This window comes from Ipomoea nil, unplaced genomic scaffold (genome assembly GCF_001879475.1).
Source record: "Ipomoea nil cultivar Tokyo-kokei standard unplaced genomic scaffold, Asagao_1.1 scaffold0900, whole genome shotgun sequence".
Lineage (NCBI taxonomy): Eukaryota > Viridiplantae > Streptophyta > Magnoliopsida > Solanales > Convolvulaceae > Ipomoea > Ipomoea nil.
Window position 1 is genome coordinate 570,934 of NW_017617328.1, and position 19,067 is coordinate 590,000.

The 19,067-nt window shown below is 39.1% G+C and overlaps 2 protein-coding genes and 1 long non-coding RNA gene across 3 annotated transcripts; 1 reads left to right on the plus strand and 2 right to left on the minus strand.

Moving 5' to 3' along the window:
- Positions 1 to 660: 660 nt before the first annotated feature.
- On the plus strand, positions 661 to 1,515 carry LOC109179322 (NAC domain-containing protein 102-like). Its single transcript, XM_019328826.1, has one exon. It carries the CDS (start codon positions 661 to 663, stop codon positions 1,513 to 1,515), a length of 855 nt encoding a protein of 284 aa, XP_019184371.1.
- A 3,829-nt stretch (positions 1,516 to 5,344) lies between these two features.
- Positions 5,345 to 6,109, minus strand: LOC109179323 (uncharacterized mitochondrial protein AtMg00810-like). Its single transcript, XM_019328828.1, has one exon. It carries the CDS (start codon positions 6,107 to 6,109, stop codon positions 5,345 to 5,347), a length of 765 nt encoding a protein of 254 aa, XP_019184373.1.
- Positions 6,110 to 6,633: 524 nt separating this feature from the next.
- Positions 6,634 to 7,026, minus strand: LOC109179373. Its single transcript, XR_002053885.1, has 2 exons — positions 6,954 to 7,026; positions 6,634 to 6,852 (listed from the first exon to the last, which is right to left on the minus strand). It is a non-coding gene; the product is annotated as an uncharacterized LOC109179373 (long non-coding RNA).
- Between the last annotated feature and the right edge of the window lie 12,041 nt (positions 7,027 to 19,067).

Below are 19,067 nucleotides of genomic sequence, written 5' to 3' on the forward strand. Positions count from 1 at the left end.
ATTTTATGAAAATTCATAATCTCATAACAGAAAATTCATAATCGCATAACAGAAAATTCATAATCACATAACAGAAAATTCATAATCTCACAACTGAAAATTCATAATCTCATAACAGAAAATTCATAATCTTATAACAGAAAATTCATAATCTCATGGTTCCAAAGTGAATGTGTAGGCATGGTTCCAAAGTGAATGTGCAGGCATGGATTCATAATTTATGAATGTCCGTGATTTCGGACGGGAATATGTAGGCATCGTTCCAAAGTGAATGTGCATGCATGAATTCATAATTTATGAATGTCCGAAACTCCGAAATTATGAATGTAATGAAAATTCATAATCTCATAACAGAAAATTCATAATCGCATAACAGAAAATTCATAATCTCATAACAGAAAATTCATAATCTCATAACAGAAAATTCATAATCTCATAACAGAAAATTCATAATCTCATGGTTCCAAAGTGAATGTGTAGGCATGGTTCCAAAGTGAATGTGTAGGCAGTCACGTAATTAATTAAAAAAAAAAAAAAAAAAAAAAAAAAGAAAAAAGAGATAACGGTGCACTAACACCGTTGGAACCGTGTTCACTATGAATGGTGAACACGGTTCCATGGCATAACGTCTCCCCAAGTTCTTCCCGGTTTGGTAGAAAAATGTCTAATTTTTGTGGCTCCAACGATTCTGCGGCGTCGCCGGTAGAGAAAGATTCCGGCGATTCTTTAAGAATTCCTCTGGGATATCGATTCTATCCCACAGACGAAGAGCTCATAAATCACTTCTTAAGGATAAAGATTGCGGATCCTAGCTTCTTCACAACAGACATAGAAGAGGCAGATTTGAACAGGGTGGAACCCGGTGTTGAGAGAAAACGATTTTTCTTCTGCCGGAGGGATATGATTATGAAGTACGCCACGGGATTCTGGAAATCCACCGGAGAAGACAGAGAGATTTTCAAGGGGAAAACCCTAATTGGGATGAAGAGAAGTCTGATTTTTTACCGAGGGAGTGAAAGGACAGACTGGGTAATGCATGAATACAGATTGGAGGGCGACAATCTTCCTCAAAACGCTAATGAATGGGTGATCGGTGAAGTCTTTCTGGAAAATAAAACATATATTCCCCCTTACGACCTACAAACTCATAAAAGGAAGGCCAACAATAATGGTGGAGTGAGGCAGCTCAAGCCAAAACTAACAACTCATAATTATACAACAATGGAAGACGGAGCGTGTGTTGAAGTCAGGTTCAACAATGATACTGTGATGTTCCAGCTTCCTTTTGCGACTGTGGATTGCTTGAAGGCAGAAATCCTAAAGAGATTCAAGACGTTCGAATCTCGCAAATATTTTATACAGTACAAAGATGAAGACGAACTTACCATCACAATATTTTCTGATCCTGAGTTGGATTATTGCTTGAAATTTTTCAAGTCCACAGGAACAACACCAGTCCCATTGTTTCTTCAATTGAGGGAATCCGTCCTGTGCCAACATTGTCTCTTCAATTGAAGGAATCCATTGCTCCTTCACTTGGACATGTTTAAATCCAAGCTACTGCTATTATGGCTATATGGATGACTTGTAATTTAGATATTTCTAACTTCTAAGTTGTAATTTGGACATTTATAACTTATAGTGTGTTGCAAAAGATTTAGCGATAGTCCGTTTTATACAACCACAGAAAACATTGACTAATATTACTTTTAGCGACGGTTTCGTAACCGTCACTTACAATTAAGTACTTTACTATTGCTTTATTGCTTTCAGTGGTGATTTTATAACCGCCACTATATGTCTGCTAAATATTTTTAATTTTTTTTTTTAAATATTAGTGACAGTTATTAAGTGCACCAGTCATATCCATCTCTATCTGTATTAATATAGCTGTGTTTTGATAAGGACAAAATATTAAATGAAGGAATCTATATTAATATAGCTGTGTTTTGATAGGGACAAAATATTATATGAAGGATTGATTAAAGATTGAAATGGTTGATATGCCCGAAGCAATTTTTTGAGGTAATTAAATAAGCAATTTTTTGAGGTAATTAAATATGATAATGCTTAGTCAGGTGCTTGGCATCTCTTCTCTAAGATGTGTAGCAAAGTATTGGTGGCTGCATTTGAGATGTCTAATAATTTCGGCTGTTGAATACTTACAAATTTCAAGGCATTTGAGATGTCTAATAATTTTGGCAATTTCAATAACTACACATTTTAAATTACAAATGATTCTTACAATCTCAAAGACTACCATTAATTGATTAAAGATAAGATGAATTTAAAATTTAAAAACAATATTTACAATTTACAATAATTTACAATGACCTCTATACCTGCTCCAACACTATAAATAAATCATCATTCCATAGCAAGTACTACATATATGTGAAGGAATCTGTAGACCGAAGACCGAAGAAAAAGAAATTCAAGAGGCATTGAGGAATCTATTTGTCATATTAGAGAGCAGCATAAACTCTTTGAGATTGCGATAAAGGGACAAGTAGGAGCTCCAACGAGACTGAACTGAAGAATGGAGTGCCATTTTCAGCTATATTAGGGGGTAAGTGACAGAATAGTGAATGAATGTATAAGCTTAGATTGTAGTCTTTCTTCTAATTCTGATGGAATAGTGAATGTAAACTTAGATTGTGCACCACTGTTTGTATAAAATAAATTTTTGCAGAAAGAGCCATTCCAATGAAAGTGATGGAGCAAACTGGTGGAGCAAACAAATTATTATGCTATATTAAAATATAGCTTTTTTAACCCAACCAAAAGAATAAACATGTCAACACATTCTAACCACATAAGGTACATTATTTTTTTGTTGCAAAATATATATATCCTTAATATTTTGAAGAAAATGTTGCCATCTTCCATTTTTTTGGAAAAAAAAATGTGAATATTATTTTGGTATAAACAACATACACAGACATTTATTACAAACAAAAGTAAGTCACATTTAGCAGGCTCAAATAGCTCAAATATCACACTTTCTACTTTTGCTCAAATATATATATATATATATATATATATATATATATATATATATATATATAGTTGCACTCGGGTGCGAATGAAGAGCCCAGCAGTAAATATGTGAATGCCTGATATCCGTCCACATGTCACGATCTAATGGATGAGAAACACTGATTTTTTTTTTTAAACGCGGTGGTATTTTTGTAAATAATTGAACATTGAAGTGCAAGTAAAATGTATTACAAGTGCATATAAAATGTATTATAGGTGCAAGTAAAATTTACACTGAGCATCAATACTAAGTGCACCTATAGTTATAAGTAGTTGCACCTATAGTTATAAGTAGGTGCACCTAGGTGCATGAATGTTTGTGGGTGGATTTCACGGGTACTAACTACTCGCATGAATGTTTGCGGGTGGTTTTCACGGGTACTAACTACCCGCTGAACTCCTCCGCAAGAATGAACTCAAATCAGTGAATGTTAACAAGGCAACATTACATGCACTTATAGGTGAAAGTAGGTGCACTTGTAAGTGATTTTACCTGCACTTTTTACTTGCATAGGTGCACCAATTATTTGCACATATAACAGATTTACATGCACCGAGGACATGTGTCACGCGCTGATTCATTTGCATATTCGTTCCTGGGCACTTATGTAACACCCTACTTTAATTTTCAAAAATCTAAATCCCCTAACTTTAAACAAGATTAAATAACTTAAACCAACCAAAACGGGTGTCACCACCACAGTCATCACCCACGGTGACTGCACAGGCTACAAAAGGATAACTAACTAGAGTCAAGGTCATTAAAACAACATTAAAAACTTGGGGAACAAACCCCAGTGTCCAAGCACCAACAACGAAACAATCAACAACATCTAACATCAAATATCTAAAGTTGAATCTAATCTAGAATCTACCACCTCAGTTCTACGCACTAATCTATATATCTCGTGCGCTCTCAAACACTGGGCCCACCTGAAAGAGGTTATAAAAACAAGTAGGAAAATAAAACCGTTAAAAAATTAATACTAAGTATAAGACCACTCAACCCTGTAACATACTATCGATATAGGTTGGAAAACATTTGGCAAGCACACGTAATCTCAAGTACTTTCAACACTTAAACCACAATCTCAAATCATACTCATAAACAACTCTATATGCTTGCAACCTATACTTCATATAATCATGTTTTCTCAAGTACTCAACTAAAACACAATTATCATGCTTTATACAGATATCTCTAAACATAGCTCAATACACAACTCATGCTCAAACTAATAGATAAAGGGATACTTAAAACTCAACAAGCAAGCTCATGTTATCATGCCAACTCATAAGCAACAACAAAGTACTGTACTTCTTATCATACTCTAATGCAATTCATGCAAATCATGCAACAAGAAAAGTCATGATGCTATAAGTATATATGTATACTCTCGCTCTTATGTAAAAAGAAATACTTTTACTGTGGAGGTTTCTATTGAGTCACATAGCCTCGCTTTTTTTTTTTTTTTTTGGTCTTGAGTCTCTTGACTCGCTTTTCTCTTCTTTACATTCTTGCTTTCTTTCTTTCTGTACTCGTGGGCGAGGTAGGAACTTCACCAATTTGTGAATGAACCTATCCGGGCTCGGCATCTAGTCGGCCTAATACTCATCTCGTCCACAGAACCACTCTCTTGGTTCTTATCTCAATCTCTGTGGAATCAGGTATCGTACTTGTCTGTGTGCACACCCCTTAACCAAGATTCCAAGCCCCGCGGGTAGTATCCAACCTAGCAACTCGGGAATATCGACAAAGTTACTTCATAAAATCTGTCGATCCTCTTTGACCGTTTCTTTCCTTTCTCAAACTTCTTTCTTTCTCTTTTCTTCCGAAAGGACATAGTCATAGCGGGCCCCCAAAACTCTATTTTTCTCACAATAGATAGTATATAGATTTATCTCATGCAACAAACTCTAACTTATGCAAGCTTTGCTATGCACATAAATCTCAACAACTTCTCTTTTTCACATTTTGGAAATCAAATATCATGCAATCTTCTCAATACGAATAGATAGTGATTTTCCAAAATAGATATCGGTCTTTGAAATATGACTTAGGCTTTACTTAGAGCCATTTATGCACTTTGCTCAATGAAATCTACTAACATGCTCTTTACTGTAAAAATGTTCTAAATATCGTTCACTGGCATGAGAAAGTGATCGTTCATTCAACAGGAAAGAAGTTACAACTGAAACACTAAAGTAGAGTAATAACCGTAAACTACTCCTATACAATAGGCTAGTCAATTATATTACCTTATTGACTAATTCTAATATAATAGGAATTAACAATAACAGTCAATTATATTACCTTATTGGTGAAAATATCTACTAGCTGATCCTTGGTTGAAACAAAGTTGACTGTCATGTCCCCTGAGGCGACCTTGTCCCGGACAAAATGGTAGTCAATTTCCACATGTTTCGTTCTGGCGTGGAAAATCGGATTGGCGCATAGATAAGTTGCCCCGAGATTATCACACCATAGTGTAGACGGCTGGGCGTCGTGCAGACCCAATTCACGAAAGAGAGACACTATCCATGTAACCTCGGTCGAGACATCCGCTAAGGCCTTGTATTCTGCTTCAGTAGAGGAGTGGGCGACGGTGCGTTGCTTCTTGGAGAGCCATGAGATGAGATTATCCCCGAGAAACACGGCATATCCAGTGGTGCTCTTCCTGTCAACCGGGCATCCGGCCCAGTCAGAATCTGAAAAGGCATGAATAGCAAACGACGTGGACACTGACAGCCGTAGACCATAGGTTAGCGTCCCCTTAATATATCGAAGCACTCGTTTCAATAATACCCAGTGATCAACGGTGGGAGAGTGCATGAATTGACATAACTGATTGACCGCGAACGATAGGTCCGGCCTTGTAATTGTTAAGTACTGAAGTGCTCCAACTATGCGACGATATTGAGTTGGATTGTCAAATGGTTCCTGTGTAGGCGAAACGGCTTGAGTAACGGCAGCGGGTGTAGCAAGTGGCTTGCAGTCAGTCATGCCGGCACGAGCCAATATGTCATTCATATAACGGCGTTGAGATAACATCATACCAGAGTCTAGCATTACCGTCTCAATGCCAAGAAAGAAGCCGGGAGTGCCAAGATCTCAAATTTTGAAAGTGTCTGATAGTCGGCTAAGCAGAGTATCTAGTACAAAAAAGGTTTTAGAGTCTCCCAAAAAACACTTTCCGAGTCACCTGTACAGGTGACTCGGATCTTGGAGACTGTGAAAGTCCTCCGCTTTCCGGGTCACCCGTAAAGAGTGACTCGGAAAGGGGAAGATGATTTTTTTTTAATTTTTTAATACGGACTTTCCGAGGCACCTGCTCCGCTGCAGGTGCCTCGGATAGTCCTTTATTATTATTTTATTAATTTGTTTCCAAGACACCCACTTACAAGTGGGTGCCTCGGATAGTTCTTTATTATTATTTTATTAATTTGTTTCCAAGACACCCACTTACAAGTGGGTGCCTCGGAAAGTTACCATTTTTTTAAAAATAAATAAATAAATAAATAAATAAATAAATAAATAAATAAATAAATATATATATATATATATATATATATATATATATATATATATATATATTCCGAACTTGAACTTTATTCCACACAAAAGAGGCACAAGGCCTTTACAAGATAAGTGAATTTACAGTTTTCAACATGATTTGTGTACAAATAGCTAATAAATCTAAAACATTTTTTTACCATAAGCATTTCAATCTCCTCCTTTGTTGGGCAAAACATAATGATGTTCTCAACTTGATCAGCATCTATTGCTGAATCTTCCAAGGCAAGCACAGAACTCTACCAAATAGAAGAAATGTATCAGAACTCAGAAGCATAAGTATATATCATTTCATATACATTTTGTTCAAACAAAACAACATCTCTAGTGCATGCATCACCTGCATAAATTCAGGAAGTTGAGCTCAAAATAACAAATTAGAATTAAGTCTCAAACCAACATTGAAATAACTTTTATCAAGTGATGATAGAATCAGAAGTCATCACCTGCACAAATTCAGGAAGTTAAGCTCAGAACAACAAGAACTAGAATTAGCTCTCAAACCAACATTGAATTAGGTTTTATCAAGTGATGATAGAATCAAAAGTCTCTTAACTTACAAACACATGATGCTATATAATGGATGTTTCAGAAATTTATGAAATGAGAATACCTTTGCATGCAGTTCAATACAAAACTAGATACAGGATACTTCTTCTCTCCACCACCATTGACAACACTGAAGCAAAAAGAAAATGTTTTATGTACTAATTGTTGGATATTGGTGAATAAATCGAAACACAAAATATATATAAAATATATATTTGTCCCGAAAAATGGAATTTAATTTATAGAAAATTAATTCCAACAAATTTTGGTACGAAACCAAAATTATATATATACGATATATATATATATATATATATATATATATATATATATATATATATATATTAACCAAATAGGGATTTATTTTATCAAAAATAATCCCACCACAACTAGTACGAAACTAGTACACGGGACTTAATTTCCACAAAATTAATCCCACCACAATTAGTACGAAACTAGTACAAGGATTTAATCTATCCGAGATTAATCCCACCACTTGGTCCGAAACCAAGAACAAAAATAAACAAGATACGGGTTTCTAACCTGAGGTTTTAACCCAATGAGAGGAAAAAAGAAGCATAGGAAATCCGAGTCGTGTGTACACACACTCTCCATAAAACCGATTCGCCACCTCCCGAGGGTGCTAGGATCGTTGTGGCGTCAGTCTCCCAGGATAAAACGGATTACGACTTTGGCGTTCGAGCACTCCAACCCAAAGCCCGGCGAACTAGAACACAAGCTGAGCACTCCGATGTTATACGGAAGATGATGGCAGAATTTCTTTTTTCCCTTTGTAATCGAGCAGGAGAGTTTGAGAGAAAATAAACAAAAGTTTTGAGAGTTTCAAAAATGGAGTGAAATTCATTCTGCCAACATCCACAACTATTTGTAAGGGAAAAGGAATTAAAACATTATAATGGCCATTAATCCAATCATAAATCCAAGATTTAATAATTGGATAATAACGTTTGAAACGGTCGTAATTATTATCGTAATAATTCCAACGGTCACGAACTTAATACGCGATTAATTCGTACCGACCACAACGACCCGGTTCAAAATATCTGAGTGACCGAGAAGTCCGTACAAACCCGAAGGTTTAACAAATTGGGACTGAAAACCACACCCGAGTGGTCCACACGCACCGAAACGGTGCAGCACGAATCAATATTGCATATAGCATTGACTCGTGCTCACCGAATCCGCAGCACGAAAGGAGCTCACACGAAATGAACTCATAACTCAATTCACTAATTAAGCTTTAGTTCCATTTCTCAAATTAAGCTCCCAAAGCTTAATTACACAACTTTCGTGTAGCACTGAATGCTAAGCACGAAAGGAGCTCCATTCCCAATTCACTAATTAAGCAAACAATGCTTAATTACTTAAGCTTAATCAAGCTTATTTCGTGTACAACGAATCAAAGCTTAATAACAAGTTGCTAACTTAATTAGCAATTAGCTTAAGATTTTGACTTCTCCCAAATAGATTCACTTTGAGAATCAATTTCTCATTCACCTATTACCCATTTTGAGCGTACATTATATCAAATTCTTCGTCTCACTACGAAGAACCCGAATCCACTTTGACCCGACCCAAATCGGAAGTGGACCCACATATATTTGTACCACAAAATAACCACTCAAAATGCCATTTTTGCTAAACATTCCAACAATCCCCCACATGAATGAAAATTGATTTTCGGGACGAGGAAAAATCGACACGAACGTGCTCAACGGTCGATCCCTGCATAGCATAGGTAGGTGTTACCCTTTGAACCTTGCCTTGTGAAGATATGTTTACTCTACTGGCTGTATGGTAGAACTTGATGTCTTTGAACCAACTGCCGTTTGTGTAGACGATGACATATCCCACACAGGAACCTTCCAACCTTTGTTCTGTTCTCATGGGTGTGCCCGTTTTGGTCATGGGTCACCTTCCTGGTTCTGCGAGAGTTTCTAAAGAATTGAGCCCATCAATTCTCCTTTGAAGCGACCCCATTTCTCTCTAACATAGGTAATTCTTTATCGAGTATCCCGCATACTCACACATGTCAACCGACATTCGAATCATTAAAGCATCAACATGCTAGCCTCATGCGGGAGTCACTGTTCTAACGAGGAATGGTAGGGAGTCCGGGACCCCCACAGTGACACGCTTCGTTCCATAATTTAGTTGTCCCATTGAACTTAGGTGCCAGCTAGGTTGGGTGTCCACTATAGAACTTTTATTCCATGGGCTTCAAACCCATTCCTCGTTCCAATTTCTCAACAACCATTTGCTTACCCTCGAGTTAGCGAGTTAGCGGCCGCTACGTTATCTTTTGACATCACTTAGTCAATAGAGATAACCATGTTGTGAGAAATTGTTTAATGGTATTATGTCTACGACTTATAAGTCTAGACTTACCATTCCACATCTAACTCTGTACTTAACCAATTTTGGCTTGACTAATCGCAACACACACAAATTGGAGGTACGAGTTTATCTCTAGGAACATTCCCGAAAAATGGCATAGCCATTCGGCCTACTCGCTCGCGACATGAGTGTAATGCTCTCAGCTTTGATCCCGTCATGGATCTTAGCTATCACAGATCGTTTCGAGAATTTCCTTACAACCAACTGCACTGGCCTACGTAAACACGTAGCCTTCAATGGACTTAGTGTCCTTTGATATCTTTTTAACGTGCTATACTTTCCAAATACAGCTAGATATCCCACGTAGTGTAGTCCAAAGTCACGAGCATACCTTAAGTATCTCATAACTTCCACTATTGCCTTCTAGTGCGTATCACTAGGGTTACTCGTATGTCAACCGAGTTTGTTAACCGCAAGAAAATATTCGGCATAGTACCACCCATTTGATACAATTAAACTACCAATAATCTGAATTTATTCTCCATGAGAAATACAATCTCCGTGATTATTGGCTAGTTGTACGTTAGTATCTAACGGTGTCCAAGCCACTTGATTATCATCCTTTGCAAGGATTCAATCAACACAATGAGATTGGCTTAATACGAGACCGTACGGTCTTCTCACGATTTTAATCTCGAAGATTAAATCTGCCAAACTCACACCTCTCATGTCAAATCTCAAATTTAACATGTTCCTGGTAGAATTGATCCTTTGATCGTTACTACCTACGATCAGTTTATCGTGTATAAACAAATAATGATATCACCGTTTATCGTATCCATTACGTAGACACACTTTCCACTTTCGTTTATACTAAACTCGTTGGTTATCATTGCATGATCAAACTTCATGTGCCAATCCTTAGGCAATTGTTTTAAACCATACAACAATTTCACCAATCACACACTTTCTTTCTATAGCGCGGAACCACAAAACCCTCAGGTTGTTCCATGTATATTAAGAAAGTGATTTTCCACATCCATTTGATGAACTTCCAAGTCTCGCTAAATGGCTATGGCAAGTATCACCCGAATGGATTTCATTCTCATCACAAGAGAATATATATCGAAGTAACCGTGGCTCTCGCGTTGCATGTAATCTACAATTACACACCCGGCCATTTACTTCAATATAACCAACCAGTTTTTATCTTCCGACACGTGATCCACTAAGATCCAGAGGTTTTACAACCCGGAGGAAGAACAACCAGTTTCAAGTATGATTCTTTAAGATAGAATCTACTTCACCTCGGTAGCCTCTCTCGTGTTGGTCCATCTGTATAAGTCACCACTTCTACATATGTTCGAGGCTCATTTTCTAACAACCATGTCAGAAAATCTGGTTCATTTCCTAGTAAACAAGTTAGAATATGCGCATCACATTCTAACATGTACGTCAGAAAATATGGACCAAAGGATTTTTCAATCCTAGCTCTCTTGCTACGTCTAGCTTCGAGCTCGGGTTCTCTTTCACACCCTTCAACCATAGCTACGCCGAAAGTTCCTTTCAACGTGCTAGGTCCTTTATTGATCCTTCACAAAAATACATCTTCCAAGAACGATGAATTTCTTGAATCAATCTTTCGTGTTCTTATGTACGTCCAGAACATAGGACTCGTGTACTAAGAACCAAAAACCGCCTTTAGCAAGACACCCCCACATTTCAGGTATTGGTAGGAAAGCTTCCTACGTACCCATAACCCATAAGAAGCCTTATCGAGTTTCGTGCGGGTAACCTTATTTTAAAAGGTACTTACTTGTCCAAAGTCTTGTCTCACCCCACACACTTTGAGGTAGACCCGAACTTATCAACGTCTTGATATTTATGTTCGGCAAAAACGTTCGATTGAAGTGAATCCCGTGTCGTACGCTCGAGTACGATACCAATGCTTGCGCAGAAATCACCAATAGGTGTTTCGTATTCACCACATCGATCGTTTCTAACCGCCTTAATTCCACGATTAAGTTGGTTTTCCACTTTATTCTTATAAAGAATAAATTTATCAACAACATCATTTTTGCCCTCAAGCAAAACTCACATAGCACTACCGAGTGCTATCGTTGATACTCCGAGAAGTACATCCAAGATGTCACCCGAAGGTACCCGAAAGGTTACGTACCTCCACTTCTCGATAACTCGCCTATGACCGAAATGTACGTTTACTTCTCGATAACATGGCCTAGAGGTGCTTCTAGCACTTCTCAAACCCGAGATGTGCGCTTCACTTCTAGGTGGTTTTGCCACATCACAAATATCATATTTGTGCTTATCATTAAATTTGGAATATGGTCCATGCTAATTAATCTACGTATAGATTCAAAATTACCATGACCTTGTCTACCGTGCCACAAACACGAAGACCCAACCAGGCAAGACCAATTAATAATGTTCTTATTAATTACGGTTATTACACCGAGCTTATAGCCCAATTAGTAATTAACCCTTGCCTTCATTCCAAAATTAGACAAAACCTTGTCTTAATCCACAATAGTGACAACTTTATAAATCATTGCACCATCACTCGCAAGTTAGGTGGTTCAAGATTTATTTTGTTGTCCCAACACTTCCGTCATTTGTCACAAATTAATTTCATACTAGTACAATTTGGTATCTTTAATCAAGTTAATTTTCACCTAATTAACAAGATTATATCAACCAAATTTTAAACTAGTTGAATCAAGCTTGTATAATCGTATTAAGAATATTATTTAAAATATTCAACACAATTGAGCTTTGACGCTCACGATTATATAGCCATCCCAATTTTGACAAACTGACTATACTTGAAATCTAGAACCGAAGTCCTTTACGAGATTTCAACCATGCAACACGTTTGTTACATATCACTATGGCCGTTAAGCCATTCAAGCATTTTCCGTGGAATTGCTTCTTGAAGTCCTTTCTGCCCAAAGGTAACAAATGGATACCAGATTCCACTTGAAAGGCTTCACTCACGATCATTCCTTCGTCAACTTGACTTTGGACGATCTCGGAATCCACCATCTTGTATTCAAGTAATCGGCTAACGACAAACACTTTTGCCTTTGCGTCATCACTATTATACTTCCGGTCAAAAGATTCCCACAACGAGTCACACAAGCCATTAAAAACATAGTTTAGGCATAGGAAAAACCAAATATTTCCAAATCCTTACTACGCTAACGGTTTGAGCATTAGACTCATGTTCCTTTCAACTAGGAACCATCTCGGTCAAGAACCATGACATGCCGAGAATCACTAGGTTGAACAACACTTTATGTTGCCACCATTCAAAATTCAACTTCTTTGAATTTCCATGGTCTTTCGACCAATCCACAAGGTACTGTCCCATGTACCTTCATCGTAGGGATATACCCTTTGATGCCACCACCGGTCTCCGAACCAAAGTTCACCGGGGTTTCGGATTGTGCAACTACGTTGTCGATCCGACCAAATGAATGTGCACCACGAGCAACATTCACGGTTCCACCACTCGTGGAATCCATCGACTTTATTCACCAAAGATTAATCGGTTTTAAGATTGTTGGATATTGGTGAATAAATCGAAACACAAAATATATATAAAATATATATTTGTCCCGAAAAATGGAATTTAATTTATAGAAAATTAATTCCAACAAATTTTGGTACGAAACCAAAATTATATATATACAATATATATATATATATATATATATATATATATATATTAACCAAATAGGGATTTATTTTATCAAAAATAATCCCACCACAACTAGTACGAAACTAGTACAAGGATTTAATCTATCCGAGATTAATCTCACCACTTGGTCCAAAACCAAGAACAAAAATAAACAAGATACGGGTTTCTAACCTGAGGTTTTAACCCAACGAGAGGAAAAAAGAAGCATAGGAAATCCGAGTCGTGTGTACACACACTCTCCATAAAACCGATTCGCCACCTCCCGAGGGTGCTAGGATCGTTGTGGCGTCAGTCTCCCAGGATAAAACGGACTACGACTTTGGCGTTCGAGCACTCCAACCCAAAGCCCGGCGAACTAGAACACAAGCTGAGCACTCCGATGTTATACGGAAGATGATGGCAGAATTTCTTTTTTCCCTTTGTAATCGAGCAGGAGAGTTTGAGAGAAAATAAACAAAAGTTTTGAGAGTTTCAAAAATGGAGTGAAATTCATTCTGCCAACATCCACAACTATTTGTAAGGGAAAAGGAATTATGTGATAAGAGTACGCCGTCCCCTGCGGCTAGGGTTTCTATGCCAAGAAAGAAACCCGGTGTTCCGAGATCCCGAATCTTGAAAGTTGACGCAAGACAGTGCAGTAGAGTGTCTACTAATGTGGAATCATTGCCCATCATGATGATGTCATCCACATAGACAAGCAAGAAGACACGTGAATCGCCGGTGGAGTAGTGGAAGAGAGAAACATCCGTTTTGGATGCCACAAAACCTGCAGAGAGTAAGAAATCATGCAGACGGCGAAACCAGGCTCGTGGAGCCTGCTTTAGCCCATATAAAGATCTTTGTAAACAGCAGACATGTTCCGGATGGTCCGGATCCTCATAACCCGGGGGTTGACGCATGTACACCGTCTCAGCCAGGTGGCCATTGAGAAAAGCGTTATGGACATCCAGTTGTCGCATAGTCCAGGCCCTAGAAACTGCAAAAGAGAACAGGATGCGAACTGTAGTTGGCTTGACTACTGGGCTGAATGTTTCAAAAAAGTCCTCACCAGCGACTTGATTGAAACCCTTCGCAACAAGGCATGCCTTGTAACGTTCCACTGAGCCATCGGCCTTTCGCTTGGTGCGAAACACCCATTTGCACCCGATCACATTCATGTTGGGTGTTGGAGGAACCAGCCGCCACGTGTCATTGTGGAGCAAGGCGTTGAATTCTTGGTCCATGGCGTCACGCCACTGTGGATGACCAATAGCTTGTGTGTAACAGGTTGGATCCGGTGGGTCGGTTGTTGCGGTTAAAGCTTGAAGCTATTCACCAGTGGTTTTAGTCATGTGCCGTAGTCGCATCACATGATCCCGTGGTGCCGGTGGTCCTTTCGGGGCCCTTTTTCTGGTTGCCCGAACTCGTGGAGCTATGGTGGGACAGCTCGGAGGTGGTGCCGGGGGTGGTCCACCTTGAATTCCTTGTATGACCGGACAAGAAGCCCATGGTTGGCTCTGTGTGGCTGGTGGTGTTGAGTCCTGTACTGGAGAAACAGTTGCAAAAGGAAACACATTTTCATCAAAGCGCACATGGCGACAAATATAGATCTTGCCCGTGTTTATGTTCATGCATCGGTAACCTCTAAAGGAAGACGGATACCCTAAAAAGACACACGGGGCTGAGCGATACTCTATCTTGTGCCGATTGTAGAGCCGTAGATAGGGAAAGCATAAGCACCCGAAGACTCGCAGGAAAGTGTATGTAGGTGGTGTTTTATATAGACGGTAGTGGGGTGTATCAAACTGTAGAGCTGACGAGGGAAGACGATTGATTAGATATGTGGCTGTTTCAAAAGCCGAATCCCAATGTCTTAATGGGACTGAGCCTTCGGCTAAAAGAGCAAGCCCAGTCTCGACAATATGTCGGTGCCGACGCTCAACTCGGCCGTTTTGTTCATGCGTATAGGCACAAGACTGTTTGTGCACTATACCCAAAGCATTAAACGTAGCATGCAAACGACGATATTCCCCGCCTAAGTCGGACTGAATGGACTTGATAGAACGCGAAAACAAACGTTCTACCATTGTCCTGAAAAGCTCAAAAACCTTATAGATATCAGTTTTGAGTCGTAGAGGATAATACCAACAATATCGGGTATGATCATCTACAAAAAGAACAAAATACCGAAAACCTTCCGCAGAAACAACGGGCGCGGGACCCCAGATATCAGTGTATAAAAGATCTAATACATTGCTACTGGAACGCTCAACCCTATCTAAAGGAAAACATGATGCTTTCCCTAGCTGACACGACGAACATATGGCTGTGGAACTCGATTTATTTGAGGAGACCGGACAATTATGCAGAATTCTTTGGAGAGCTTGATTATGAGGATGCCCGAGCCGGTGATGCCACACCTGAGAGGACGCCCGGGCCGTTATGAAACCAAAATGAGACCGCGGAATGGCAAGATTGTACAAACCCCCCGAACTAGGTCCTTTAAGTAGTATGACTTTAGTGGTGCGATCCTTCACAACAAAGAAATCAGGATGGAATTCAAAGAAACAATTATTATCGTTAGTAAATTTATTAACTGATAATAATGAAACGAACAATTCTGGAACATGTAATATATTTGAGACACGTAAGGATTTAGACACAGTAGGAATGATAGCATGACCAACACGAGCAATACCTAGACCTGTGTCATTACCAACGCGCAGAACGTCCGATTCGGTGTACTCCTCGGACTGCCCCAGCACGCCAACGTCTGGCGTCGCGTGAGAGGTAGCCCCAGTGTCCAGATACCATGCGGCTGTCTCCGGCACCGGTTCACCTGCAACGGCGACGTGAGCCTGCGGCGGTGCTTCGGAGTAGCGACGGTAGCAATGTAGAGCTGAGTGGCCGTACGCCCGACAAATCTGACAGCGAGGACCTCCACGACCACGGCCACCTCCGCGGTTCTGTCCTCCACGCTGTCCTCCCCGGTTCTAGCCGCCTCGGTGATTCCGGCCACCGCCTTGTCCAGACTGACCACAGCCTCTTCCGGCATACATGGCCGTCGGCGTTGCATTCGGCAACGTCGGATATTCATCAGAGTGGATGAATTGTTGAGCCTGTAGATAGCCGGATAGCTGGGGAATGGATACTACATTACCTGAAACTGCAAGGGTGGTTTCCATGACCCTAAACTCCGGTCGCAAGCCTCTAAACACATAGAGGTTTTGCTCCTCAAGCGACACGGGTCTTCCGAAAAGGGCGAGGTTTTCCACCAATAACTGAGCCTGGCCGAGATATTCGGCTGGCGTTTGATCACCTTGGCGCAACGTCTAAAATTGCCCAAGTAAATTGCGGCACCGCACACGCGTTGACGATCCGAGAGCTGTTTCGATGGCGGTCCACACTCCGCGAGAAGTCGCCTGCCCCACGGCTAGATACATCACTTCCTCTGAAAGGGAGGAAATCAACAGTGAGAGAATGACCTGGTCTTGTTGGATCCACGCACCATACGCCGGTTTGACCGTGGAAGAAGCCGCTTCATCGGAGGCTCCGGGAGACGGGAGGAGGATCGGCGACGGACATGGGGTGTCACCATGAACGTACCCGATCAGTCCTTGGCCTCGCAAGAACGGCACTATCTGAGTCCTCCAAAACAGGTAGTTGCGATTGTTGAGTTTAAGGGATACAAAGTGGTGCGCAGAGTTGAGGGACGTGGGGGTTGCCGGCGTAGGAATTGTGGTGGCCGTGATGGTGCGTTCGGAGTTGGAAGTCGACATGATCGACGAAGGGATCGAAACAAAAAAAGGAAGTAAAAAATTAGGAGAGAAACTTGGCAGTTTGATACCAGATGAGTTTAGGAACGAGTGTTTGATTGAATTGCATTAACCAACAGATAAGATTACAAGATATACTACTAGTAAATAGATCCTATACAGATGGCTAAGGACAAGGTCAATATAACAATTATTGACTTATACTAATAATATATAATATATGCTAATATCACAAATTATGGCAATTTATGATGTGCAACCGTGTGCACCATGCATGGTGCACACGGTTGCGAAAACGACGTCATTTTTACTAAAAAGGTGTCCCACATAAAAAATAATAATTCAGTTTTGATTCACGGAAAAATCCATAATGAATGAACTAAAAATCTAGAATGAATGAACTAAAAATCTAGAATGAATGAACTAAAAATCCAGAACAAATGAACTAAATATCCAGCATGAATGAAAAAAAAATTAGTTTCGATTTCCGTCTAAATATCCGGAATGAATGAACTAAATATCTAGAATGAATGAACTAAATATCCAGAATGAATGAACTAAATATCTAGAATGAATGAACTAAATATTCAGAATACATGAACTAAATATTCAGAATACATGAACAAAAAATCCAGAATGAATGAACTAAAAATCCAGAATGAATGAACTAAAAATCCAGAATGAATGAACAACATAATGCTGTTGAGGGGAATCGAAACTGATTTTTTTTAAGTGAGACGCGCGTTTTTAGTCAAAACGACGTCGTTTTTGCAACCGTGTGCGCCATGCACAACATAACCATTGACAAATTATTGTGTGGGCCAATATATATTTTCTCAACCTATTGAAACCCAACAAGTTAATTAATACCGTCTCTATTAAGGCTCGAATCCATGACCTCACATTTCAGAGAGTCACTTCATGCCGTTTAACCACCAGGTCTTGGGCAAAGTACATTTTTAATATATTAAAAGTACATTATTTGTGTACTGAATGTACATTATAAAAAATAATATACTTTTAGTACTCAAATATTTTTTTTTTCCTTGAATATAATGTACATTTTTTACTATATTAAACGCATATTATTTGTTCTGAACTTACATTATTTGATATTATTGTCCACCGGGTTGAATTTTGGAGGTCCGATTTTGTATATCTATGGATGGCTAATTGCGGGTACTTTCACCATGTTTGTTGGGCTGTCTATGGCGGAAATATGCTTTTCTTGCTTCGTGGATCACCGGCTGGTAATTTAATTTTCTGTTCCTTTTCACTTATCTGAGTGCTCAATTTTCCTCTGCAATTACGGATCGAGCAGTAATTTAGCCTTTCTTGGTTCAGATTCTTGTGATTTTAGGACTATTATATGGTTTGTGGTTAGAGTGTAGGTTTGGTGTTAATCAAGCTTGGCTATTGTTCTCTTGTCTTTACTTGACAGACCTATTTTCTTAGTGCTATGGTTGCTTGCATAGGATAGGAGCATTAATATACGCCAATGTGAGAGTTCAAAGTTGATTGTTATTGTAATGTGGTTTAAGTGATGCATTATGTTTGACAGTTCCATAAGTTGGTTGTATTTTTGTTAGAGAAGCAAACCAATATCAAACCTTAGCTTTTCATGCCTAGTTGCTGTTTAATTCAACGGGTTCATGCTTAAAGGAAAAGCTGAAAATAAAGATAAACATTACCTTCATTTTGACTTATATGGTACTCCATAATATTAGTCTTGTGCTGGGGGTAACCCCGGCCAAGATTGCAAGACGTACACAATTGTATCTACAAGGTCACAAGTTTGAATCCTTGCCCCCTTGGTTTGAGCCGGTCAGCTATTGGTAACCTAGGCTGGTTTACTTCCTTGTGGTCTTTTGCCGGCTAGGGTTACAAGCAATGTTGCAAAAAACGTTAGGCGCCCCCTAGGCGGTAAGGGGGCGCCTGGGCGCCGAATTTTTTTTATTTTTTTTTAATTTTTTTTAATTAAAAATAAAATTAAAAATTAAAATTTTTTAAAATTGAGTAATAAAACATAAGGTTTCCATAGTTATTTCTCATAAACTATTTACGAAAGTGG

What these genes read in the sequence shown, in the direction of transcription:
- LOC109179322 (XM_019328826.1), top strand. Translation starts at nt 661, where the DNA reads ATGTCTAATTTTTGTGGCTCCAACGATTCTGCGGCGTCGCCGGTAGAG.
- LOC109179323 (XM_019328828.1), bottom strand. Translation starts at nt 6,109, where the DNA reads ATGCTAGACTCTGGTATGATGTTATCTCAACGCCGTTATATGAATGAC.